Genomic DNA, 27,355 nt, shown 5'->3' with positions numbered 1-27,355 from the left:
TCTTTATTGATATTTCTAAGATTACCTCCTGTCTTAAATCTTGGAGTTTTAAATATTCACTTAGATTAACCTTTCTAGTCTGGGTGTGGTGTGCACACCTATAATCCCAGCGCTTTGGGAGGCTAAGATGAGCAGATCACTTGAGCTCAGGAGTTCAAGACCAGCCTGGGCAACATGGCGAAACCCCGTCTCTACAAAAAATACAAAAGTAGCTGGGCATGGTGATGCGCGCCTGTACTCCCAGTTGCTTGGGAGGCTGGGGTGGGAGGATCACTTGAGTACAGGAGATCAAGGCTGCAGTGAGCCAAGATCACACCACTGCACTCCAGCCTGGGTGACAGAGCAAGACCCTGTCTCAAACAACAACAACAACAACAACAACAACAACAAAACCCTTTCTAACATTGGAACCTCACTTCTTCATCTCTTTCAGGTGTCTGCTCAAATACTGCCTTCTTAGTGAAGGCTTTCATGACCACACTATTAAAAATTTCAGCCACCACCAACTCTAGTATGCCCTATCACTTCCTCCTCCTTTTCTCCTCAGAGCATTTTCACCTTCTGATGTACAATACAATGTATGTGTTTATTTATCTCTTCCACAATAAGGTAAGCTCTGTGAAGGCAGTGATGTTTATGTTTTGTTTACTATGCTTTCCTCTATACTTAGAATAGTACCTCTTGATTCCTGTGGTGGGAGAGGAGTCATGCATCTATGAACTATTTTTAAAAAGACAGGTATGGTAATATGTTGGGAAAAAGGCTTATGGGGTGCCTGCATGAACTGGCCATAAAAATATGGGACAATAAGTTGTGGAAAGCCACAAGAGGCTTCTGAGGACTCTTGACTCCTGTGATGGGAGAGGAGTCATGCATCTATGAACTATTTTTAAAAAGACAGGTATGGTAATATAGTACTGGACTGTTTAAAAGTGGTAGCATTATCAAAATTTATCCATCTGGCCAGACACAGTGGCTTATGTATGTAATCCTGGCACTTTGGGAGGCCAAGGTGGGTGGATCACTTCACATCAGGAGTTTGAGACCAGCCTGACCAACATGGTGAAACCACATCTCTAGAAAAAATACAAAAACTAGCCAGGTGTGGTGGCATGCACCTGTAATCCCAGCTATTCAGGAAGCTGAGGTGGGAGAATCGCTGGAACCCGGGAGGTGGAGGTTGCAGTGAGCCAAGATTGCATGACTGCACCCTAGCCTGGGCAACAGAGTGAGACCTTGTCTCAAAAAACAAAAAGAAAAAAAAGAAATTGATCCATCAATTTAAAAAGATGACCTACTGGTTTTTTGCCCTGGTTTTGGACAATACATACCTCTACATTTTTATACTTCAGAGGTAAATATTTTTATAATTTCAAAACAGAGACCTATCACCTTTAATTTTTTTTCATTTTCCTACAGCTTATCATTGTTAATGAGAGTTTTCATAAAATACTTAGTGGCAAATCATAGGCACTCAACAAATATTTGTTGACTAAATGAATGAATGAATGCAAGGATGGTTCCATATTAAGAAATTTGCTAATATAATTTACCAGTAGACAAAAACTAAAAAATCATATGATCTTCACAAATGGTAAAAAGGCATTTGATTAAATTCATCATCTATTCTTGCTTAGAACTCTTAAAATCGGAATAGATGAACAGATCCTTAACACATACCCCAAAAGTCAGTATCTAACTAAATGAAGAAACACTAGAACCATTCCAATTAAAGTGAGAAATTTATATTTTTGTTCCCATTAACCAACCCCACATTTCCCCTCCCTCAATGACCCCTCCCATTCTCTGGTAACCATCCTTCTACTCCCCATGTCCATGAGTTCAATTGTTTTGATTTTTAGATCCCACAAATAAGTGAGAAAGTGTGATGTTTGTTTTTCTGTGCCTGGCTTATTTCACGTAACATAATGATCTCCAGTTCCATCCATGTTGTTTCAAATGACAGGATCTCTTTTTTTAATGGCTGAATAGTGTATCTCTATTACGTACTCATATTTTTTTAATTTTTAAAAATTAAAAGTGAGAAATAAGAAAAGAGTTCAGTATTCACTATTATTACATAATATAGTTCTGGAGATACAAACATGCAATTAAACAAGAAATAGGTTAAAATGATTAGAAAGGAAGAAGTAAAATTTCATTGTCTGAGGGACTAGGTGGAATACCCAGGTGGAATGAATAACAAGGAATCTGGAAATAACTTGGCATATTGAAGGATCAAAAAGAAGGCCAGGATAAGCAGAACACAACAAACAAGGAAGAAAGTGTCACATTGGATGAAACTGTAAAAGTAGGTAAGGGTCAGATCACACGGGGCCCTTCCCTACTTTTAAGATAAGGAGTTTGGATTTTGTTCTGTAAGTGCAACAGGAAGCCATTGAGGGCTGTAAGCGAAGAGGTGATGTGGTCTGATTTACTTTTTTTTTTTTTTTTTTTTTTGAGACAGAGTTGCCCAGGCTGGAGTGTAATGGCGTGATCTCTGCTCACTGCAACTGCTGCCTCCCAGGTTCAAACAATTCTCTTGCCTCAGCCTCCCAAGTAGCTGGGACTACAGAAGTGCACCACCATGCTCGGCTAATTTTTGTATTTCTAGTAGAGACAGGGTTTCGCCATGTTGGCCAGGCTAGTCTTGAACTCCTGGTCTCAGGTGATCCACCTGCCTCGGCCTCCCAAAGTGCTGGAATTACAGGTGTGAGCCACTGTGCCTGGCCTTGATTTACTTTTAAAAAGGATCTCTTACACTCTGTGTGGAAAGGCTATAGGGAATGAAGAGTCAAAGCAGGGAGATAATGTCATTAGAGACTCGTAATGGTCCAGATAGAGATGATGATGGTTAGTAACATGATAGCAATTGCAGTGGTAATGAAAATTAGATGGATTTAGAATATATTTTGAAGGTACAGCCAGTAATACTTGCTGATGGATTAGACATGAGGTATAAAGGAAAGAGGAATGATGGATGATTTAGGTTTTTAGCTTGAGCAACTGGGTGAATGTTATTGCCACAAAGAAGATGAATGAGAAAAAGGTTAATGGAAGACAATTAAGAGTTCTGTTTTAGACACGTTAGGTTTGAGTTGTCTATTAAACAAATAAGAGATGCCAAGTAAATAGTTATATGAGGCCAGGGGTGGTGGCTCACGCCTGTAATCCCAGCACTTTGGGAGGCCAAGGCAGGCGGATCACAAGGTCAGGAGATCGAGACCATCCTGGCTAACACGGTGAAACCCCGTCTCTACTAAAAATACAAAAAATTAGCCGGGCGTGGTGGCGAGCACCTGTAGTTCCAGCTACTCCGGAGGCTGAGGCAGGAGAATGGCGTGAACCCGGGAGGTGGAGCTTGCAATGAGGCGAGACCGCACTACTGCACTCCAGCCTGGGTGACAGAGCGAGAGTTAAGAGTTATATGAATCCAAAGCCCATGGGAGAGTTCAGGACTAGAGAGATAAATGATATTTAAAGCTATGAGACTAGGTGAAAAGAGAATAGGTAGAGAAAAAAAAGGACATAGGTCAAATCTCCAGAGAACTTAAGGCAGAATAGGAAGAGCCAGTGATTTGGGAGTGAAAGAGAGGAGGAATGCCTAGTGATTTCGGAAGAAAAGAGTGAAGTCTTTCCTCACTCCTCAGTGAGAATGGGGTCATTAAAGAGAAAACTGTGTTTCAAGGAGAGGGCAGGCCGGGTGCGGTGGCTCATGCCTGTAATCTCAGCACTTTGAAAGGCCGAGGCAGGCAGTTCACTTGAGGCCAGGAGTTGGAGACCAGCCTGGTAACCCCGTCTCTACTAAAAATACGAAAATTAGCCAGGCATAGTGGCGCGTGCCTGTTGTCCTAGCTACTCAGGAGGTTGAGGCAGGAGAACAGCTTGAACCCAGAAGGTGGAGTTTGCAGTGAGCCAAGATCACATCATTGTACTCCAGCCTGAGCGACAGAGCGGGACTCTGTCTCAAAAAAAAAAAAAAAGAGTAGTCAACAGGGTGGAACGCTGCTGAGTAGCAGCACCCTCATATCTTCAATCCCTCTTTATCTAATCAGTGTTTTTAAACTAGAGGAAAGCAATATGGGTATTTTGTGTAGGACAATTCTTCATTCTTGAGGACTATACCTCTTATTGCAAGATTTAAGGCAACCCTGGCCCTGAATACCAAATGAAAATAATATCCTGTAATCAGCTGGGCATGGTGGCCCATGCCTGTAATGCCAGCACTTTGGAAGGCCGAGGTGAGAGAATTGCTTGATCTCAGGAGTTTGAGACCGGTTTGGGCAACATAATGAGACCCTGTCTCTACAAAAAATAAAAAACAAAAATTAGCAGGGCATTGTGGTGCATGCCTGTAGTCCTAGCTACCAGAGAGGCTGAAGTGGGAGGATCGCTTGAACCCAGGAGGTTGAGGCTGCAGTGAACTGAGATCAAGACACTACGTTCCAACCTGGGTGACAGAGCAAGACATTATCTCAAAAAAACAAAAAATTCTGTAATCATTGTGACAGCCAAAAATGCCTCCACCTAGGGGCCCATACCATGACTACTTTTTTTTTTTTTTACTGTTTGTTCATTAGCTCTAGTGACACACAGTAGGAACTAAATAAATATTACATGGATGAATGCATGGATTCTTGTCATCAGCTGAAATGCATACATAAATCTCTCCTGTCTTAAAAAAACTCCCCTAAATCCTGCCTCCTTCTCAAAAATCATTTCCTCATTCTCCTCCTCTTCACCACTAAACTTCCTCAAAGAACAATCTATATTTGCTGGCTTCTCTTCCTCACTTCCTCTTCACTTCTCAGCTTTCTTCAATCTGGTGTTGGCCATGCCACTGAAGCTGCTCTCTTCCAAAGATCACCAAAGACTTCTTAACTTACAAATCTCAAAGTTCCTTCTGCATCCTAATCCTGCTTGACAGCAGCAGATACTACTATGGTTTCCCTCCCATCTCTGAATATCCTTCTCAGTTCCTCTACCTTTATTCACCCCTCAAGTATTGGTAATTTCCAAGGTCAATCTGTGAATCTGCTTGCATGGAATCAGGAGTTTCTGCCAGGTCCACCTCAAGGATTCCAGACCATGTGATTCAGATATTTTGATGAAACCTCAAAACGACATCATCAAAATGTAAAATTACTCATACATATATGAATTAATATGTATATGACATCCTTTACCTTTATTCCATCCTTGACCATAGCCTATTTCAAACACACACACACTCTCTCTCTCTCAATTTTTCTCCATCTCATTATGATGGACTTTTATCATCAACTCTACTAATTTTGGTATTGCTTAAAATTTTACACATATAGTACTTTTATAATCAGAAATATACTGTCTATATGATTAGATTAGCTTTTAAGGAAGTATTTGTTACCATGTCCCACAACCACCATCATTATGAAGGAGTGTTATGACATTAACTATAAATGTATATATTATGAATATATTACTGAGACAACTATTAGAAATTTAAGTGAAGGTTTACTGTGCTGCCTGGAACTGACAATAAGGAATCATAGTATAGATCCAATATCCTTCCCTCTGCCACATGGTCTGGTATACAACCAATCAAACAAGGTTAACATAATCAGGAAGCCTACCAAAAAAAACTAGGTCCATCCTCTAGAGTGGAATAGAATGGAAAACAAAATTTATTTCATTATCAAGCAGCCAAATACATTTTTTCATTAAAAGTAAAGAAATATAGGCCAGGCACGGTGCCTCACGGCTGTAATCCCAGCACTTTGGGAGGCCGACAGGTGGATCACCTGAGGTCAGGAGTTCGAGACCAGCCTGGCCAACATGGTGAAACCCCATCTCTACTAAAAATACAAAAATTAGCCGGGCTTGGTGGTGAATGCGTGGAATCCCAACTACTCGGGAGGCTGAAGCAGGAGAATTGTTTGAATCTGGGAGGCCGAGGCTATAGTGAGTTGAGGCTGCACTCCAGCCTGGGTAACAAAGTGAGCCTCTGTCTCAAAATAAATAAATAAATAAATAAATAAAAATAAATGAAAAGTAAACAAATATAACTGTTTTAACCTTAAGAAAGAAATCAAGATTTGAAAAGCAGACCATTCAGGAAGCAAGTGAATTCTTAGAGGATGGATGAGCAAATACTTTGCTCAAAATGATTGATAGTACTTTCTGAGAGAAATGTGTATGATAAACATGTGACTCCTGGTTGTGTCTGCCTGCCAGATGGTGACTGACTTCTATCCCATCCCTGACTCTCATCCCATTCTCAGTGAGATTTAAAGATGGAGGAAGAATCATATCCTAGGGAGGATGTGATGTTGGGAAAAAATAGGCTTAGTGGCTTGTTTCTTGGGTCATATCAGAATGTCGCCTTATCAACATAGATCTATCAAAGTAAAACATCAAAATATGTGTTCATTCTAGGTCAAAGAGCATCAGCTATCTGCAAGCTGCCTTTCTCCTCTCCTAGAACAAACAAAGGGTAATTTGGCAGAATACCAGTAACCCTAGGCCCATTCATTTTTGGATTTTGGCACCATGGGTGAAAATGAGAATCTGCTGACCTATTTTTCCAATACACCCATCCCATTTCCTGCCACAAATAATCCTATGGAGAATTAGGGTATCTTGCTACATATTTTTGTACCTATAGTTCCTTTCCATACTCCTCAACTGGCACCCAAGAGGTCCAGTACTTCAGTCAGTCTGGCAATAACCAGTAGTCAGTAATAGCAAAACTGCAATTACTTTTGCACCAACCTAATATCACACCCATTACAGTGAGAGCTTTGGGTAGAGGGATGGAGAATATAGCTAGAGGATAAAAAGAAAAACAAACAACCAAAACAAAATGAAATAAGCTAGGGCCTTCCACTCGTGGGGTTTAAAGAAAAGCATATATGTCACCAAGGAAAAAGAAGCCCTCTAGATTTTTTATTCTTCTTCCATTAATGTATATGAGTATTTGAAACCTTGCAAGCCTGACCTTAGTTTATCAACTGTAATATCAGGATGAGAAATTAGATCAGCATCTTTCAAACTGTGTTCCAAGGAGCCTCAGCCATTCTCCTAAGAGCTGCCTCATGGGTGATAGTACCTTTTTAAACAAGGCAGTGGTCCTTTTTATGTTTATTACACTGGGCTTACTCATAGAATTTTATTTGGAAAAAAAAAGCTTGAGAGCTAGAAACAAAACAAAACAAACCTGTAAACCACTGGCTAGCTCTAGTTCTAAAATACCTAAATATAGATTAAGGCAAGGGAAACTTGGTGGCTACAAACTCAGGAGTAAAGCAGTTGCAGAGGATAACAATAGGGCAGGGAGTGTTTGGATAATGGGGCTCTTTGGGTTTGAGGTTCGAAGGGTTTGCTGAAGACATTCTTAATTCATAATTTTGTTTAGGACCGTCGCTTTGATTTAGGATTCATAAATCTTGCTTTCTTATTTGGAGTCTGGGGAGGGTAAAGGAAAGGATGGTGCTTGTGAATTTTTAAACCCCAAATCACTTCTTGTACGTAAACAGATCGTACTCCTATTGCCTTACTCGGTTTAAGTAAGGATTTTTTCTTAAAGTTTTTGGATTGGATTGTTACATATAGACCAGGTTCAGGACACAAATAACATATTTAGGCAATTCTCAGGTACAATTTTCCCCACATTTTAATGTTTCTGATATTGAGACGAACTGCACAATCAATGGTAGTATAATATGGTATTATATCTATTTTCCTCTGAAACATTGTTATTGTTAAATAAATGGCACATTTACAATTTTATGATGTCTTAGATTCAAGAAAACACCATATTATCAAGAAGAATGATAAGCATATACATTTGAGCAAGAAATACTTGAGATGGGCTCAACAACCTATTTACTCTGAGTCTTGTCAGTGGAGTAAGCAATGATAGTGGATGTCATCATTAGTATGCCTACAGGATAACATTCAAGCTACAAATAAAAGCTACAAGCTTTTATCTTTTTTGAGAGTCAGCTTACTAGTCCATTATTACCTAAACTTACTCTTTATTCTTGTTATATTCTCTGGTTACTCAAATATGCCATGCTATTTCATGCCTGGATACCTTTCCACGTGCTCTTACCTCTGCTTGGAATGCCCTTCTTAGAATGTTGTCCACTGTAGAAATATGATCCACTTGAAGTTGATCTCTTCCTGCTTTATGTTACTATGTACCTGATATATGTCTTTATTTTTCTATCTTTAATTTTTATGGGTACATAATAGGAAAATATATTTATGGGGTACATGTGTTATTTTGATACAGGCATACAGTGTATAATAATTACATCAGGGTAAATGGGGTGGGTTTGTATCACCTAAATCATTCACCATTTCTTTGTGTTATGAACATTCCAATTGTACTCCCTCAGTTACTCTAAAATGTACAACAAATTATTGCTGACTGTTATCCTTCTGTTGTACTATCAAATACTAGATCGTATTTATTGTATCTAACTATATTTTTGTACCCATTAACCATTCCCACATTTCCAACCCCCACTGCCCTCTACCCTTCCCAGTCTCTGGTAATCATCATTCTGTTCATGGTGTATGCCTCTAAATATGTACTTACCATACTGAACTGCAGTGATTTATTAGGTGTCAATCTCCTTTACTGTAAATTCCTTGAGGACAATTGATTGTTTATCATTTATTTTTGTATCTCTAGTACTTAGGACAGTCCTTGGTATGTAGTAACATTCACTAAGTATTTAAAGATGTAATAAATGAAGAAACAAAGAGAAATAAAGGAAAGAAAGAGAAAAGGAACAGTATACACGTGACAAAGTGCCACAGTATCAACAAATGTGTTATTTGCTGCTGCCTTTCAGTGGTGTCCATGACTTATCCCAACCTTCTGAACTTCTAGCAGACTTATAATTGTTTACACTGAGTTTAATTCTTAATAATAAAATTGGTTCATTTATGTTAGTTTTGTCTCCCCAGTTGATTATAAATTCATTTGATAGAAATATCAAGTCTTCTGTATATACTTATTGAGTTTTAGATAAACCATATATTCCTATTATGAGGTATGATTTAGTTTCCGAGATTCTTCATTCAGGATACCTTTATTATTAAAACTAGTGGCAATTTTTGCATGAGAGAAACTGTAAGGCTTGCAACAGTTTTATTTATTTAGGGCCTAGAATTCCTCCAGAATTTAGAGCAATCCCCAACACTACACATCAAAAACACAATTTTACAATAATTTAAGAGAGAGGAATTTGAATATTACTGGTAAAACCCTGGGAGCTAATTACTTCAAGATTACTTGAAAGCTTAATTCATTAGAGTTTGAAAAATCTCCTGAGGTACTTAAAGCCACTATTCCCATTATGTTACTTGATTGAATTGAATGTCTTAGATTTTGCTAATAAGAGAAAACCTGAAGTTCATGCAAAAGAGAAATTCCATTTATCATTTGCTTAAGGAAAAAATATTACCCATCTCCCATGGGCACCATGGTATTCTATAACGTATTGTAAGAAAGGAGGAAAAAAAATAGAAGCAAAGTTCCCGATCTCAAAAAACAAAATTTTAACACAAGAATTACTTGTTAATGTTGCTAAAATGAATCAAATTCCACACTCTAGGTTAGGCCCAGATTTTTCAACAAGGTCATTATCAGGATGAAACAAGCAAAAGTAAGGTGGTATCATTGATATTGTTGGTATTGCCACAACTATTATACAGAAACAGTGACCTGGTAAAGGATGCTCTCCAACATTCTGTAGCGTCATTCAGATAAGAAAGCAAAGTAACATTTTAGATGTCTTTCTTAGTGTTTTTAATCAGAAGGCAGATCCCAAAATTAAGAAAATCCCTTTGTAAGTCCCACATTGTAAGCTGAGTCATTATGAGAAATACAGAAATAAGAGATAAGACAGATGTGGGGAAGGAGATATTTCATTCTGATTGCCTGTCAATTCATCATAAGTTAATAACCAATCAGTTGGCATGCATGGGACGGAACTAGGATGGAAGAAAATCCAGTCCAATCCAATTGGGAAATTTTAATAGGAATAAAAATAGAAATTGTGTATTGTGTCATATGATTCTATTATGTTTATTTGTAAATCTCATCCAAATGTGTAAACTTAGTTTATTTTGTACAAGTTAACAATTTTAAACTGTCTATCCCATTATTACCCTAGTACCTGAAACATAGCAACCACGATTTTTAAAGAGTTTACAACCTTGCCTACAATATTATGTATATAATAGTCAGTCAATTTAGCTACAATGGTTGTATAGATAATGAAGAAGGGGAGGAGAGGCTTACCACTAGTTCACTGCAACAACCTGTTGAGGAGTCCTTTTTTGACAACCCTAAAAATATATCTTCAGTTCCCACATGCTGTCTGAATATAATCTCATACCTGAAAAATAAAATCAATGATTATAGGGACTCAGATGAAAGAGCAATTTCCTGTCACAGAAAAGAAAACTAGTAACTTATGAGGACATGCTATTAGAGAAAATAAAAGGACTAAACAAAGTGCTTGCAGGTCTTCAGGCATATAATAGAACATAAAGGAAAAGAAGTCTAGAAATGTGGTCAAAATAAACACTGAAAAGCAGGATTGTTATTATTTTCTAAAATAAAGCTTTACCTGTTTCAGAGCTAGACAAATAAAATAGACTGAGGGAACTTCTAATAAGATTCTAATAAGATTAAAAGCAGAAGAAAAAAAAGGAAAGTCTGTTCCTGAAAAACAATAGCTCAGAAAAATACTGAGTCCATAACCTAGGGATTGATAGAAACCTTCCTCTGCCAAGTTTAAACCACAGAGCAGAGGAGAAAATTCAGGCTTAGTACTGTTTCTTTCATTAACTGTGGACCTTGGTCAAGTCACAAACTCATGGGGTCTCAGTTTCTACATTTGTATGATTTATGGGAGGGAGGGGTGAGTTTGAACTGAATGATCTCTACGGCTAAAATTCTACAATAGAAACACTGGTAATATAGTCAGCACAGCTACACTATAGTGCTTAGAATCTAGCCTTACAGAATTCTGAGTTTAATGAAAGATTTTCCTGATATTTCACCCCACACATGACAATTCACAAATCATTCCTCCCTCCCAAATTTGGGCCTCCAGGAATACAATGGTTTATAGAAGCACCCACCACAAGGTACCCCATCTCTTCAGATAGAATGAAACAAACATTTACAAATTATTATTATTATTAATATTTTGCTTAATGCTACCTTAATGAAGAAATTGTAGATCTCTGGATAGTAAGACTAAAGCACTTGATTGAAATTCTGACCATTTGCCAATAGGAATGCCCAAAAATAAAAAAGTGATTTCTCTGAGTTTGAACATGGTTAACAATAAGCAGCTATTTGCTATGGGGCACTTTTCTCTTAATAGGCTATAACATCTACCAATTATTTATGAAGGTGAAGCCAGGTTAAAACAAACAGAATTGATCTATATGTTCATTACTCCTAATGGATTTGCTCAAGCTCCTGCTCTTATCCTGAGCTCCACACGCAATTTTCCAACTGTCTACTACAAAGGTTTGCCTGGATGTCCCAAAGACAGCTCAAAGTGTACATATCAAAAACCAGCTAGTCATGGTGGCTCTCAACTGTAATCCAGTGTTTAGGGAGGCTGCGGCAGGAGGATTGCTTGAGTCCAGGAGTTTGAGACCAGCCTGGGCAACACAGTTAGACGCAGTTTTCACAAAAATAAAGTGTGCACCTGTAGTCCCAGCTACTTGGGAGAGTGAGGTGCAAGAATTGCTTGAGCCCAGGAGGTTGAGGCTGTAGTGAACAATGGGCGGGGCCGGGGGGTAGTTGGCGAAGAAAAAAAACAAATTTGGTTGGGCACTGTGGCTCACGCCTATAATCCCAGCACTTTGGGAGGCTGAGGCAGGTGGATTGCTTGAGGCCAGGAGTTCAGGACCAGCCTGGCCAACTTGGTGAAACCCCGTCTCTACAAAAAATACAAAAAACATTAGCCAGGCCTGGTGGCATGCACCTGTAGTCTCAGCTACTTGCAACGCTGAGGCAGGAGAATCGCTTGAACCTGGAAGGCGGAGGTTGCAGTGAGCCGAGATCATACCACTGCACTCCAGCCTGAGCAACAGAGCAAGACTCTGTCTCAGAAAAAAGAAAGAAAGAAAGAAAAAGAAAGAAAGAAAGAAAGAAAGAGAAAGGGAGAAAGAAAGAAAACAAAAACAAACTCACTGATTCTTCTTAACCTATAATTCCTATCAAAGTTAATGGCATTATCATTTCCTCAGTCACCCAAGCTAATAACTTCAGCATCATCTTTGACGCTCTCCTCTCATCCATTTTATCTAACCAAATACCAACTCTTCATTCAAAACTCACTCAAATAAAGACCCTCATACTTCTCCCCAAGGCCAGTGCCTTAGCTCAGCTCCTTGTTATTCTTTTACTTGGCCACTTGTGATTCTTCTTTTTTGAACTGCCTGTTCATATTCTTTACCTATTTTCCTCTGTATCCACTGAGAAATGTTGAAATGCATTTTCATAAGGTAGAAGATGAAGATTTTTTAAATCTTATAAAGCAATTTTCCTCATAATAACCTGAAGTTATTATTCATTTAAAGCTTTCATGGATGTTCTATCTACCTAACATCAAACATCAGGATGAAAAGGGAAAAATTACCCAAATTTGAAGTTTGCTGCATATGGATATTTGACATTCGTTAGACAATATGACAAATAAGTGACTTAACTATTACTTTTCATACGGATATGTGGACACTATATAAACATAACTTCAAATTTACTCTCTTCATTCTCTAAGAAATGTTTTAAAATCTCCTTTGATTTTTTATGAGGTTTATGGTCTTGACATTGTTTATTTGAAAGCTGGATACTTCTTTCTAGTTAATTATCTGCAGTCTCCCACTGCTTCTATTTTCAAAACTTATGTAGAAGGCAGAAGCATGGAGTTTTTGTTTGTTTGTTTGTTTGCTTGTTTTACACTGGACAATTTTGGCTGGGCGCAGTGGCTCATGCCTGTAATCTTAGCACTTTGGGAGGCTGAGGCGGGCAGATTGCCTGAGGTCAGGAGTTCCAGACCAGCCTGGCCAACATGGTGAAACCCCGTCTCTACTAAAAATACAAAAATTAGCTGGGCGTGGTGGCAGGTGCCTGTAGTTCCAGCTACATGGGAGGCTGAGGCAGGAGAATTGCTTGAACCCAGGAGGGGCGCAGGTTGCAGTGAGCAGAGATTGTGCCACTGCACTCCAGCCTGGGCGACAGAGCAAGACTCTGTCTCAAAAAAAAAAAAAAAAATACTGGATAGTTTTGTATTCAGTATTAGAAAAGTTGTCAGATCACTTGCCACAGAAGTCTTTAAGAATGTGTTGGCTTTATTTTTCCTGCTATTCTAAATAGTCAATCCAAATTTTATTTCAAAATACATATATATAAAGCTTAGTCTATTTGACCAATGATCTTATCTATGTATATAAATATATTTTAAGGTTCTTAAAAGTATGAGTGCTTTTAAAATCAGAATAAAAGGCTTTTTATAATAATTCTAAATTTCATATTTATAACTTGATTGTACTGAAAAGGCTACAAAGCAAGTCTTGAACCCTGCTTGCAAAATACACTGAATACTAAATATAATCTTAGAATATCTAGTAAACAAGTCTGGGTAATAATTGATAATTGGAGAGAGAACATAGCCTTTCACCGAAATTGTGGAACATTGAGTAATTAAAAGCAAGTCCTTGACAAATAAACATGGCATTGTAATTTAGTTTGTATGAATGCTTGCAATTTAATGGGCTGGCTTTCTCCAACTGCTAGTTCCACATTATACAACAAACTGACATTAAATATAAATTTATAATGGAAATGACTATATTTTTCATTTTTGCTAGATAATAATTGAAAGGAAGGTGTTATGCTTTATTATTTGTTTCTGCTCCAGAAGGAAAAAATCATCAATTACACATGCCTTCCGTGTGTCACTGCAGTTTTATCTTTTATGTGGTATGTTACTTTATGAATCTTGCAAAAAATAAAATGCTATCAGATGACACAGCTAACTTAAACTCCTAAAGACATTCCTGGCTTCATTTGACTTACTCTGGGATTTCTCTAACATCCCACATATCATCATGTTCTGCTCCTTCTGGAATCTCTTCTGAATTCCAGATGTCCTCGTTATTTTCCTCGCTGGTTTCAGGGATGACTGTGAAGAAAGGGAAGATAAAGCTGAAGCTCATGCTTTTTTCCTTCTCTAAATTGCTCCTATTCTTCTTCACACTGAGTTTGGGATCATTGAAATAAAACATTATTTGTAATCACTAGCTTGTTTTTCGATCAAAACAAACTAAATTAGTAACTACTGACTAAATGTTTCTATCAATACAGAACCAATACATTGTAGAATTTTAATAACAACTTTAGAGAATTTGGCAAAAACATAAACAAAAAGAAGAAAATAATCTACAATCCAACTGCCTGGAGATAATCAATGTTAGTATTCTGTTGTGTATCATTCCAGTCTCTCTCACTCTCTCTCCATATACATGTGCAAAGAAATATTATACATTTTTCCAGAAACATAAATAGGATTATATTTAAAAATATTTTTATATAAAAGAAAAAATCGCAACTACAATCAATCTGATGTGGAGAGAAATGTCTTATCTTGCATTGTTTTTACTATATAAAAACGCTTTGATATCTTCTCCATGCAAACATGACATAATTCTCAAAATAATAATATAAATTAAAGAAACTGAAAGCAGTGGATACAATGATCATTTTTTAGTCCAGCATTTTCCTCATGCAGAGCTGAGCATGAGGTTGGGTTTCTGCATGTCATCTTTAAATGTTTAAAAATGGATAGGCTCTAGTAGGCATGCAAAAAACCCAGCTCACATTTGTTTTAACTATTGTAGCATCCAGTGGAGACCTGCATTAGGTGCAGAACACTGCTTTGAGTCATTTTAAACATTCCCAGAAATGCACCCGATTGTTAGGTTTTCAATTCTGGCAATTCTTTTGACATTTATCAGCTTCTTTTGACATTATCAGCACGGGCTTTGTAAAGCCTAACTACAGATTTATATATAACATTTTACATATGAATCATTGCCTTCAGAATTTAAAGATTATTAGACCTACATTATCAGAAATACAGGCAGCACAGAAATACATGAAATGTGAACTAGTCTGCCATGGAGCGAATATCTCTTGAGTAAGGCAAATAGCCTCTTGAGTATGTATAGCAATAATAACTGAAATTTTAAAACCATCCTTAGACCTCATTTTAGCCATTATTTTAAACATTTGTCCAGATTAATCTTTTTGCAATTAACTAAATTGATGAATGAAATTCACTTCCTCTCCCTTCCTATCCTCTGGTTAATGGTGATCATGACCAACAGAATTACAGCCTTTTATATTTTTAAAGATTTGTAAAATGTTCAACTCTGTAAAAATGTATAGCTCAAAATGCTGGGGAAACGTAAAAATATTATTTAGTCTCATTTATTGGACTTTTTTTTATAAGTAAACTCAAAGACGTTAATGTATATAAGCCTCTTAATGTAAGATAACACTGTGTAGTTATTTGTTTTATTGTCTTCTCCAAAAGTCTATTAGCTCAATCAGAACAGGGACTTTTTCTGTTTTGATCTGCATTGTAGTATCAGAGATGGTCATACTGCCTGATACATAATAGGTTCTCAATAAATATTTATTAAATAATTCAATGAATGAATTCCATGAAATTGCTAGAATATAGGAAGGTAGAAGGTAAAGAAGCTAAGCATCTTGGTAAATAGACCCTAAAAAATAAAAAATGATCTAACCACATGTGACTTTCTTGGTCTTCTATCTCAGAAAATATGCAAGGAATGTGGATAATTCAAGGCAAATATATTTCCATTATTAGAAAAACTATTTACCTGCAGTGGTAGAGTAAAAACAGCATCTTTATATGTAAATGGCTATTCATCATTTCCATGATTATTTTAGTTCATCTTTTTTCTTTTTAAAAATTATTTATTCATTTCTCCATTTTTAATGAACAAATAAAAATTGTATATATTTATGACATACCATATGATGTTCTGAAATATGTATACATAGTGGATGACTAACTCAAGCTAATTAACATATGGATTATCTCACCTACTTATCATTTACTTGTGATGAGAATACTTAAAATCTACTATCTTAGCAATTTCCAAGTATACAATACATTGTTATTTAGTTCATCTTAATAAATACTAGTATTAGTACGTATTACTCTCCCTATAATTTTTCTACCAAGGAAAAGATTATATTGATCTATATGGCTTTGTTAAATAACTTACCTTTGAGCTCTTCTATTTGGGGTGGTCCAATATTCCCAGGACCCATGGCTCCAATAGTAGATAAACCATTTGTCTGAGGGAGGAAAAAAAGTTCAGTATTCTATAATTAATACTTGTATAACCTATATGACTAGTGATACTTTAAATTTGATAGGATTTCCATCAAAAAAACTCATGGAGCTTTCCAGTTTAATTACCCATCATTGTTATACAACAGAAAGACAGATGTCAAGTACTATTTCGAATATGCTTTCCTTGTTCTTTCAAAAAGTGTTCGGTTTAATAGACTCTAGAGCAGAATTGATCTTTGGTCAGGCTAAATCCCTAGTTCCAGCTCAGTGAATCATGTATCCTTGGGGACAGAGGAATGAGCCACATTCATCTCTATGAAGGTTAGAACCAAGTATTAGTATAAAGGCATTGACACTTTTGGGGTTTAGCAGTGTCTGGTTGTAGTCAGATGGAGGACAGAGTATGTGAAAATTTTACAGAAATAAAAACTAACACTAAGCAGAAGCTAAGTATTCAGACTTCAAATTAATCATTCAAAAGCCCTGATAACTGCTTTTACTTTTTTCCACTATAGGTATGAAACACTTCCCTGTCCCACCGCCTCATGACACTGAACTAGTGGATTTAAACAGCAAACACAAATTAATAGTCTCTAATACATGCTGATGTACTTCAGTCTTCATAACTTCATAAGTTTATTTTTCCATCTTCTGCACAAGCATGCACATCCCCAAAGGACTTGCCCTGACTCACCAATACAAGCAATCTTCATTTTTTTCAACTAAGTATAACACATATTACACTATTGTTATAGTGACACCACCTCATTGGCCCGTCTCAGGGATTCTTTGGTATTTCAAGAAAATTCCAATTTCTTACCAATTGTTTTTTGCTGATGACAGACCCTGCAGCTCCAACTCACTCCACTACTGGCAGTCAAAAAATTCTTATCTCCTTGCCTACTGGCCAACTGGCACCTCTATCTCTCTTTTCTCAGGCCCCTGTCCTCATCTCCTAAGACTTTAGACATGTACAAAAGTTAGAATGTCTTGTTTGGGCAAGGAGAGTAGTGTCTGTCCTTGAAAGCTGATGGAACAGCTCACGTGGGTCTTTATTATGTGAAACTATTCCAACAGTTATAAATCAGAAATTAATCTATAATCTCTCAACAGTGTCTGAGATAGTAACTATTCCTTTCCAAAAGGTGTTTCAAAAGTGCTATGTCTGTGATTAAGGCATTACAGGCATTTTTATGTGAAAATCCCAAGACAATATTTGGGACATTTTTTTCCTCTTTTTAATCACTAATGTCATATAAATGTGTAGTACTTTTCTTAAATTATTAATCATCAGAACACTAATAGTCAATCAGAGTAAAGCATTTCTCAGAACATGAGGGCCTCTTGTTTAGTTGAGTGCTGCCTTCCACAGAAAATTAAAAGCAGTAGAAGTAAAACCTTGGACATTCATGACAAAAATTGGTATACTCTCCATGGACAGTGATTAGCTCAGAACACATGGGAGTTTCAATTTATTAATTTAATGAAAATAAATGATTAAAAATAAAATTTTCAAGTTAAAAGATGGAATGGGATCATAAAAACATTAAAAACCATCTGGCAATTGTTTTCTATTAGGACATCATTTGAGCCTTTACCATGAATCTACAGCCAATTATCTGAGCAATATATCATTGCAATTCATGCCACTTTGTAATATGTAAGACAGAACATCCTCGTTATAATGTCTGTGAAGAGCAGTGAACCTTATTTCCCACAGGCCTTAAGATCCCCTCATGGCTTTGAAAAATGACAGACACACTCTCTCCCTAATCTCCCAGATTCTTAACAAGTCATATAGAAAAGGGATAGTGTAAATGAAGCAATGTGTATGCAACTGTTCTCTTGCTGTTTTCAGAGAGCATATTTTCAAAAACACATCACTCTTGTAATCATCCCACAGTTCCCAAGATTAATACATGTTAAAAAATGAAAAGCAGTTTCTCTCCTGGAAAATGTAATAGTTCATTAGAAACATTAATTATTCTTCCACTGTTCTAATACTCTGTGTCCTCTAATGATATCTGTACTGTGGTGTCTGAATGACCAATTATCTCAAAATTGCTTATAACCCAGATATACAGAATCATACATTATTATAGTAATTTTCCTTTATAAACTGTACAACTCAGTAATATTATGTTGGTCTATTCTCATAAGCACTCATCTTTCCTCCTAGAAACACCTCTAGATGCAAATAAACACCTCCAGCCATAAACACCAAATGGAATAGGCTCTGTAAGCAGGGTAAATCCTTATATTTGAATCTGTCCCAGTTACAAGTTCCACTTCACTATATTCAAGGTCACTGTTTCTCAAATACTTGATATACTTTTTCTATATGGCATAACCTTACCTTTCCTAGGATGTAGGCTCCAGAAAATTATTATTCTGCTACTCAACTAAGGTAGCAAAAATGAGCTTGCCTTCCCAACTTCATTGATACATTGTTCCTAACTTTTTCTCCTGTATCCTGTTTGTTGTGTATAGCTAATGCTGTCATTAACATCCTGATGTTTCTTTATTTAGCCTCTGCTAAGACTTTTCCCTGACTAAAACTTCCTGGTTCCTGATCCTGGCTCCAAGCTGACTCAATTCTTCTACAAATTTTATTCCCATTTTACATCTTATTTATTCTGCCCTATTCCACCTAAGCTCTTCCTTAGGGTGGTGGCTCAGTTCAGTGTCAGTCTGAGCCACTGAATTTGCTGCCTGTTCATAGCTTGCTTTTTTCTCCAAATTGTGGCAAAAATAAATTTTAGGAGGAGTAAACTGATATGTACGTTTGTCAAAGATGATTTATTCATGATAAATTGGTCATATAACAAAATACTTCATTAAAATAATTTTATGAAAATTGACATATTCTGTTATGGTATAGGATTTTTTGCCCCAAATTTTGTTTGCCCTATCATAGGCAGTCTGATAGCCAAGGCTCACTGATAGTTAAGAAATAGGAGAATGGAGAGCAGGGAGTTATATAAAAGTGTTTTAATTGTTCTGGGAACACTGGCAGTAACCTTGGAGTGGTCAAAGGTCAGTTCAATGAACTCTTCTACCCAAAATGAAGCCCATCTTGCTACTGCAAGCCTTGCTGGCATTACCTATCCTGACCCCAAATGCTACTCAACTAATTAGACTCCACAACTTTATTTGTGCATTACTGGGAAGCCAATTTTGGTAGGCTGAAACTAGTTTGCCCTATTATTTGGCTCAAAAACTTTCTGTTCTGCGTTAATGTGTAGACAAATTAAAAAATTAAGGGACTGGTACTTGGTGGTCCAATTAATACTGTATAACTGAAAATATTTGTTTTATAGAAATATTGTCTAGGCTTAAACAATCCTAACTACCACTCTGCAATGGTTGTCAAGCATTCTTTGGCCACAAATATAAATGACAACATTTTGAAATGTGGCTATTTGTACCACAGTTACAGAACTATTTTCCTATTCAGTGTTCAGTTGGTTTAGAAAAATATAATTATGTTTGCTAGAAATGTACTACAGGTTACATTGTCATGCATAATCAGCCTTGTAGCTTCCTGTGAATGTATCAAATGACACAGCTCTGTTCCCACAGCTAGGTGGGAACAGGTTATTCAAATACAGTTCCACAACTTCCCATGAACAAAACTAATTCAACTGTAAGTATATGACCACCTGTCCATAGTCAGAATCATCCTCTTCTTCAGGATTAAGTAGCTTAGAGAGGGCTTCCAGAGCTGTAACTGAAGAAACACTCTCAAAGTCTACATTTTGAGATTCCATATTTTCTGTCTTCATATTTTCAGAATCCATATTTTCAGATTCCATTATCTGAAGAAAAAGATAATCAGAAAGAGGTATTTTACTTTTCTGTTTTATTTAAGACATGAAGATGTTTTATTGTCATATCTCCCTTCTTTCCCTGGATCACTCCATTGGTTCTTATACTTCCTTGGAAATCCTTTTAAACTCCTTCAAATATATGTATTTTGCTAACTCATAGACCGGGAGCACCAAGTAAACTCAAACATTCAGCCTGCTTTACTAAAATGTCATACTCAAGCTAACAAGCACTTATTGAGCACCTACTATAGTGGTTCTCAGGTTTTAATGTGCTTAATAATCACTTGGGGGAGTTGGTTTAAAATGCAGATTCTTAAGCCCTACCTCTAGAAAAAGTGTATGATACACTATGTATCATCATTTGGGAACATATTTTTTAGACATGAGCAGTGCTTCAGGGAAGAAAGGTTGAAGTCATGGTTACAGGGAGACCTATTTAGGGTGAAGAAGGATGCTGGCCTATAGAAGGTGGGGTACAGTTCTTGAGGATTGTGCACAAGTTGATTGCTAGAGATGAAGGTTCAGAATAGGGCAGAATAGGGCTCAAAGTTCCAGCTGGAAAAGAGAAAACAAACCAGGCGCTGCGTCGGTGGCTTTCTCATGTCACCTAGGTACCCACAGTGGAGGTTATGAAGGAATGTTATGGTTCCTTTGGTACATTGGATACTGGATTTAGAAAAACCAGATTAATTCTAAATCCCTACCAGTTATTTGGAAAGGAACTCTGGCCTGGTTCTCATTAGGTGGGAAGTAGGCCAGTGTGAGCAGTGGGAAGCTACACCTGTAGATTTAGTGTCTTTAATAACTGCAGCTGGCACATAGTCAGCAGTTGATTAATACCAAATGAAGCATGACTAAATTCATCTGAATGTTATATTTCAAAATAGTCATTTGGAAGGTTATACACTGATGTAAATTATGCTATCAATGCTCAAAATATTTTTTGATTTTTCTTTTTATTTGGAATTGCCTTCATATGTATCACCAAGAAAATAGGTATCATTATGGTATCATTTGGTTTGATTACACATCAGACTTGTCACCAAGTGATTTCTAGATATATTTAGATATCATGTCTACTTTCAAAATATGAAGATTTTCTTCTTTGAGGATACTCAAAAGAATGTGCTACATTCCTCAAGGTGATTCTAAAACAGAAGTTTCAAAAGCAATTTTAGCAATAACAACAACATTAGAATAAATAGATTAGCCTCCTAAAGTGACTACTTCGAAGGGGATGGTCATCCTTGGAATGTGTACACTTGTTTTTGTTAAATTATTCACAATAATTCTTAGTAACACTTTATGTATCTGAAGCATATTAGGAATTAGACTTCTTAAAGTACAATTGGACTTCCAAATTATGCTGGAATAAAATGCCATAGATTTGCACTATAGCTCAATTAAAATAGAAATATAATAATAAAATTACCACTTTAGCCAAAATATTTTTACCATATCAAATGTAATAATAATCTGTAAACACAAATTAATAAATCATGACAACAAAAATAAATAAATAAATCATGACAAGTTTGTTGATATTGTATTTTGATAAACAAAAGAATCCCAAATATTTTGTGACTAACTAGTTAAATGGTTCAAAGTATCAAAAGAGAAAAACAGTTTGTGAATTTTTAGAAAAAAACATTCAAAATTCAATAGAAAGGAAGATTCTACTAGCTTTTTAAGAAGTCTAACATATTAAGAATAACTTATTAAACTTTATTAAAAACATTTATTAAAATTAATTTGACACAAGTGGATCACAGCTGAAAAACTAAAACAGGAGGACTTTTTAGGAACTACAAATGAACTATTTGTAGGGAACTATCTTCACTACAGTGAACTATGCAGTGTTAGTTTATAGGTCTATCTTTTATTTCTAAATGTGATATACATTTAAGTTCATCCTGAGTCTGGCAATCAAGGTCCTTCAGGATATAGTCCCAATGTAATTTTCTGTCCTTCCCTCCTATTATTCTCCTACATATTCTGTTAAAAACTAAACTGCTTATTAAACATACTCTATAATTTCCTGCCTTTGTACCTTGGAGTGTATTCTTCCTTTTGCCCTGACTTATTGGATAGTACAGTGTAGCGATTTTTAAAAAGAAGATTCTGGCCGGGTATGGTGGCTGACATCTGTAATACCAACACTTTGAGAGGCCAAGGTGAGCTCACGGGTCACGTGAGCTCAGGAGTTCGAGATCAGCCTGAGCAACATAGTGAAATCCCGACTCTACAAAAAATACAAAAATTAGACGGGTGCGGTGGCATGCCCCTGTGGTCCCATCTACTCAGGGGCCCGAGGCAGGATGATAGCTTGAGTCCCAGAGATGGAAGTTGCAGTGAGCCCAGATCGGGCCACTGCACTCCAGCCTGGGAGACACAGTGAGACCCTGTCTCAAAAATAAATAAATAAATAAAATAATAACAATAAAAAATAAAAAAGAAGATTCTGGAGCCACACTGCCTAAAATGTTTGAATCTGGCACTGTCACTTAAATAGGCCAAGAATAAATTTAAACTAAGGAAAATTTAAGAGTTTCAGTAAAAACAAAATATATTACTGTCTTTTATTTGAGATTTGTATTTAGAAAATAAATTTTCTAGGCCCTTTGTTTTTCTTTCTCGCATTCTCTTTTGTTAGGCCAATGCTAATGGCAATATTTTCCAGACAGAGCCTTTGATTTTCCCACATTAACCTGAGTACTTGGGGTCTTCATAAATAGAGGCATGATTGGACCATCTACTAGCCACAATGAGCTAAAGCAACTGACACTCCAGAACCAGCTCATTACCATAACACTGGAGCCAGTCAGGGGCTGAAAAAGTTCAACCAGGTTGGCTCCAGACGCACAGCACTTAAGCAACATCAGTAACCTTGAGTTAAAGTCAGACTGGTTGTAAGGCTGGGATCATGCTTTCTATTTTATTTGTCTCCTCCACAGTATCAATAAAGATGGCTTTTGACATCAGTTAATTGTAGAAAAGTCTAGGTTAAATTAGTGAAAACTCTGAATTACAGACTATTCAAATAGATAATAGATTTTATTAATTCAAGTATATATGGTAAATAAAATCAGGGTGATAAAGAACCACCAAGCAGGGCTGGGCGCAGTGGCTCACGTCTGTAATCCCAGCACTTTGGGAGGCTAAGGTGGGCGGATCACCTGAGGTCAGGAGTTCAAGATCAGCCTGGCCAACATGGCGATACCCTGACTCTACTAAAAAACACAAAAATTAGCCAGGCATGATGGCGGGCGCCTGTAATCCCAGCTACTTGGGAGGCTGAGGCTGGAGAATCACTTAACCTGGAGGTGGCCGTTGCAGTGAGCCGAGATCATGCCACTGCACTCCAGCCTGGGAGAAACTCCATTCCCCCCCGCCAAAAAAAAGTCACCAAGCAATATCCTTTTGGAACTTGTTTAAGTAAATAGATATATCCCTATGTAAAATACTGACTTTAACACAATGATTTGCAAGTACTCAAAATCTATTTATTCTCTAAATAAATTTGGCATTTCTTCTGCAACTTTATTTTTATTTATTTATTTTTTAAAATCAGCTTTCCTAGATTGAAGCAACTTTATTTATATAGTGCCTTACTTAGCAATTCCTCCATTAAAATTCTTCTGAGAACACAACAGTGATATCATCTCTGCCTATGTCTGAATTAAATTATAATATACTAATTGCTTTCTGCTTTGCATTTTTTGATAACTATACTTATCAATGATTTCCCACCTATTAAAAATAATTCATTTTGAATTTATCTTTACAATACTAAGAATGGTTTCTTTTTCAGGTCTCTAACTTTCGCTACCATCAAATGTACTAACTCATAAGTAACTATGGGAACTTAACAGTTTTCGTTTCAAATTTAAAATATATTTAAGGAAGATGCTTTTTGAAAGTACTTGGAATCTTTCATAGAAAAAGAAGTCAATAAATTAAATAGTTATTGATTATTAAATCAAAAAAAGTGTCTTTTGGCTGGGCGCGGTGGTGCACGCCTGTAATCCCTGCATTTTGGGAGGCCGAGGCGGGCGGATCACTTGAGGTCAGGAGTTTGAGACCAGCTGGCCAACATGGTGAAACCCCGTCTCTATTACAAATACAAAAATTAGCCAGGCATAGTGGCGCGTGCCTGTAATCCCATCTCCTTGGGTGGCTGAGGCACAAGAATCGCTTGAACCCGGGAGGCGGAAGTTGCAGTGAGCCGAGATCGCGCCACTGCATTCCAGCCTGGGCGACAGAGCGAGACTCCGTCTCAAAAAAAAAAAAAAATAGCATCCTTTGATTTAAGATTTCCTCTGTTTTAGTCATTTATTCATAAGGAGTCTGTACCATCCCAATCCTTTTTGAAAACGGAGGTTTTTTTGTTTGTTTGTTTGTTTGTTTGTTGAGACAGGGTCTTGCTGTAGCCCAGGCTGGAGTGCAGTGGCGCGATCTCGGCTCACTGCAGCCTCGACCTCCCTGGCTCAAGTAATCTTCCCACTTCAGCCTCCCAAATAGCTGGGACTACAGGCTGCGCCACTGCACCCGGCTAATTTTTGTATTATTTGTAGAGACGGGGTTTCGCCGGCTAATTTTTGTTATTACTTGTAGAGACGGGGCTTCACCGTGTAGCCCAGAAGGGTCTCGAACTCCTGAGCTCAAGTGATCCCTCGCTTAGGACTCTCAAAGTGCCGAGATGACAGAAAAATTAGTTTTAATATGGAGAGGCAAATCCTTGGTTCTGTAGAACCCATCCTGAGTTATCGAATGCTCTATAGTACATTTCAGACAAACTTAATACACTTAATATTTTTTTCTCTTTATTTATCTATCTCAAGTCTCATACTCCACCTCTATCTAAAAAGAAGTTGGAGAGACTTCTTTTTAGATACAGGTGGAGTATGAGACCTCTTTTGTTTTTGAGACTACGTCTCACTCTGTCGCCCAGGCTAGAGTGCAGTGGCGCCATCACGGCTCACTGCAGCCTCGACCTCCAGGGCTCAGGTGATTCTCCCACCTCAGCATCCAGACAGGCAGGCGCCAACACACCCGGCTAATTTTTGTATTTTTAGTGGAGACCAGGTTTCGCCATATTGCCCAGGCTGGTCTCGAACTCCTTACCTCAAGTGATCTGCCCGCCTCGGCCTCCCAAAGTGCTGGGATTACAGGCGGGAGCCACCACGCTCGGCCTGGCAAATTTTCTTGCTGTGCTTTAAATTTTCTCCCCTGTCCTATTTTTTTCATTTCTTCAGGAAATACGGTCTCTGTTCTGAATCCTTATCACAAGAAGCTCTTAAGGAGTAATGACTCCTCCCTCTTTGGTCAAACTAGGTTCTCTCCCTTCACTCAGATTTAATTTTTTTGGTCACACTTTCCCACCTTTTGACAGTTACAGTCAAACGACATGTAATACTTACTCTCCCAATCAGCCCTTGGCGAGTAGCAGGTCTTGTAGGTACAAGCAGTCTCTGCACAGTACACTCGGGCCCACCAAGTGAAGGTCTGATTACTTCTCACTCCTCAGCTTATCTAACCAAGCAACACTGGAACCGTCAGGCCACAGCGTTCAAGTTGTCACACAAAGGACATTGCTCACATAGTAAGTACTGGGGCCATTTTTTTTTTTCAGTCTGAAGTGTTATATCCCCCAAAACATTTCCTAACCAAGGCATGCTAGGCCAGGATAAATCGTGCCTGCACATATAAAACAGAAGGCTGTTTACAGTGGCTGCTCCAGTTTGGAGCATCCAGGTCCTCCTATAAGAAAATATGGTTTACATTCCCATTAGTCATTATTAATGGGAAGGGAGAACCAATAAGTGCATGTGAGAGTTGAGAGAAGACCAGTTGGGAAACCTTCAGATGTTTACTTTTGCCTTCTGACAGTCGATCAGCATCCATCTCTCACTCACATCCTGTAAAACCGAGTTTTGTTAAAGCAGCGTCCTGCTTCTAGAGTCTAGGATAGTGGGATTTAGGGAACGGGTCTCCTCCACCTTGCCCAACTTGTGGCTTTTTGGGGTATCTCTCAGAGTTATAAATATCTAGAGTTCTCCCTAGTTTTTCTGATAGCCACGGCATCTGAGGACCCTGTCTTTCCCCCTCTTGAGGTTCGAATTTCCTCACCTTGGTCAGTTTTCCGGTCTCTGGCTAGGCTCCGAAAATAGACTGTGGAGAGCGTGGCGTCTCTCTGTTGCTGGGGTAACAACTTTGTTTTGTTCCCGCCCCCCACCTGCCAACCTCCGGGTTCCCGCTTGACTTTTCTGGCCAATCATAGAAGAGTCTCATCTGCGACCGCACTGGAATCGACCAATCCGAGCGCGTCCAGGTCAGGGTTACTGGTAGCCCTTTCCAGTTAACCCGGTCGACCCCTTTTAAGCCTCAGTCTCGGTTAGCTTCACTTCAGCGGAAACCTACCCACTGAGGAGGCCGGTTCTTTTCGGCTCGAGCAGGTCCGGACCCGCCCTTCTGGCGGCTAGCAGTCTCGGAGGACTGCCCGTATAGTTCAGGGCCGGACAGCGAGCGGCGGCGGCTGCCAGTAAGGTAAGTTTGTGGGGTTTTCTTTTGTCCCGTTCGTCAGCAGGCTTCGCTCTCTTTTACGCTTTTCCCGCGCGTGAATTCCCGATCTGAGGACTCGATCTCCAGCCGATCTGGAGAGGCGGGGGCAGAAGGGTAGGGTCAGTGGGCCAGGGGTAGGGAAGGTTTTGCTACAGTCCTCCACGCCCCCAGCCTTTCACGTCTCCCCCACGCGACAGAAACACGTGTTGTGCTTCCGTCTTGGCTTGTCGCGGGCGATCGTGTGTTTGTATGTGTGCAGGTGGGATCGCGCTTTTTATTCTCCTCTGTAGGCAAGGCTTCCGGGCCCCAAGTCCCCGGGGGAGCACCTGGTCAACTGCCACCCAGTTCCTGTGGGGCACTGGCTTGAGCTACGTGTCGTTCCCACTCTAGGGAAAATCGCGACTCCGGGAGCTTTGCTTTTCCCGCCTCGGAGTGGAGAAAAGCAGGCGCGCCGCTCGCTTGCCACTGCTGGGGAATCTGGTTGTCTTAAGTTCACTTAGAGATAGAGTTGTTACCCTAGTTTCCCATAAATTCCGTGGCTTGGTT

General features: G+C 38.2%; 2 protein-coding genes across 6 annotated transcripts in view; one reads left to right on the top strand and one right to left on the bottom strand.

Moving 5' to 3' along the window:
• DNAAF6 (dynein axonemal assembly factor 6) overlaps positions 1–26,400 on the bottom strand; it is a 36,781-nt gene extending 10,381 nt beyond the window's left edge. Inside the window, exons 1-5 of one of the 2 annotated variants that reach the window (XM_054471550.1) lie at positions 26,378–26,400; positions 20,081–20,236; positions 16,348–16,420; positions 14,105–14,210; positions 10,301–10,397 (exon numbers count right to left, since the gene is read on the bottom strand). In XM_054471550.1, the coding sequence (XP_054327525.1) occupies positions 10,301–10,397; positions 14,105–14,210; positions 16,348–16,420; positions 20,081–20,233 (429 nt within the window). In that variant the 5' untranslated portion in view covers positions 20,234–20,236; positions 26,378–26,400. Of the gene's footprint in view, positions 1–10,300; positions 10,398–14,104; positions 14,211–16,347; positions 16,421–20,080; positions 20,237–25,668; positions 25,802–26,377 lie in introns of those variants that run through there. The other variant, XM_054471549.1, reaches the window with a different exon arrangement.
• Positions 1–27,355, top strand: part of NUP62CL (nucleoporin 62 C-terminal like) — a 145,888-nt gene that overhangs the window by 40,578 nt on the left and 77,955 nt on the right. Inside the window, exon 2 of one of the 4 annotated variants that reach the window (XM_054471555.2) lies at positions 25,776–25,850. The exons of 2 other annotated variants lie outside the window; for them this stretch is intronic. The gene's annotated coding sequence lies outside the window, so the exon portion shown is untranslated. Of the gene's footprint in view, positions 1–25,775; positions 25,851–26,588; positions 26,795–27,355 lie in introns of those variants that run through there. One more of the 4 variants, XM_054471553.2, reaches the window with a different exon arrangement.

This window comes from Pongo pygmaeus, chromosome X (genome assembly GCF_028885625.2).
Source record: "Pongo pygmaeus isolate AG05252 chromosome X, NHGRI_mPonPyg2-v2.0_pri, whole genome shotgun sequence".
Lineage (NCBI taxonomy): Eukaryota > Metazoa > Chordata > Mammalia > Primates > Hominidae > Pongo > Pongo pygmaeus.
Note: the sequence above shows the minus strand (reverse complement) of the source record. Positions and strands in the feature narration are given on the sequence as shown.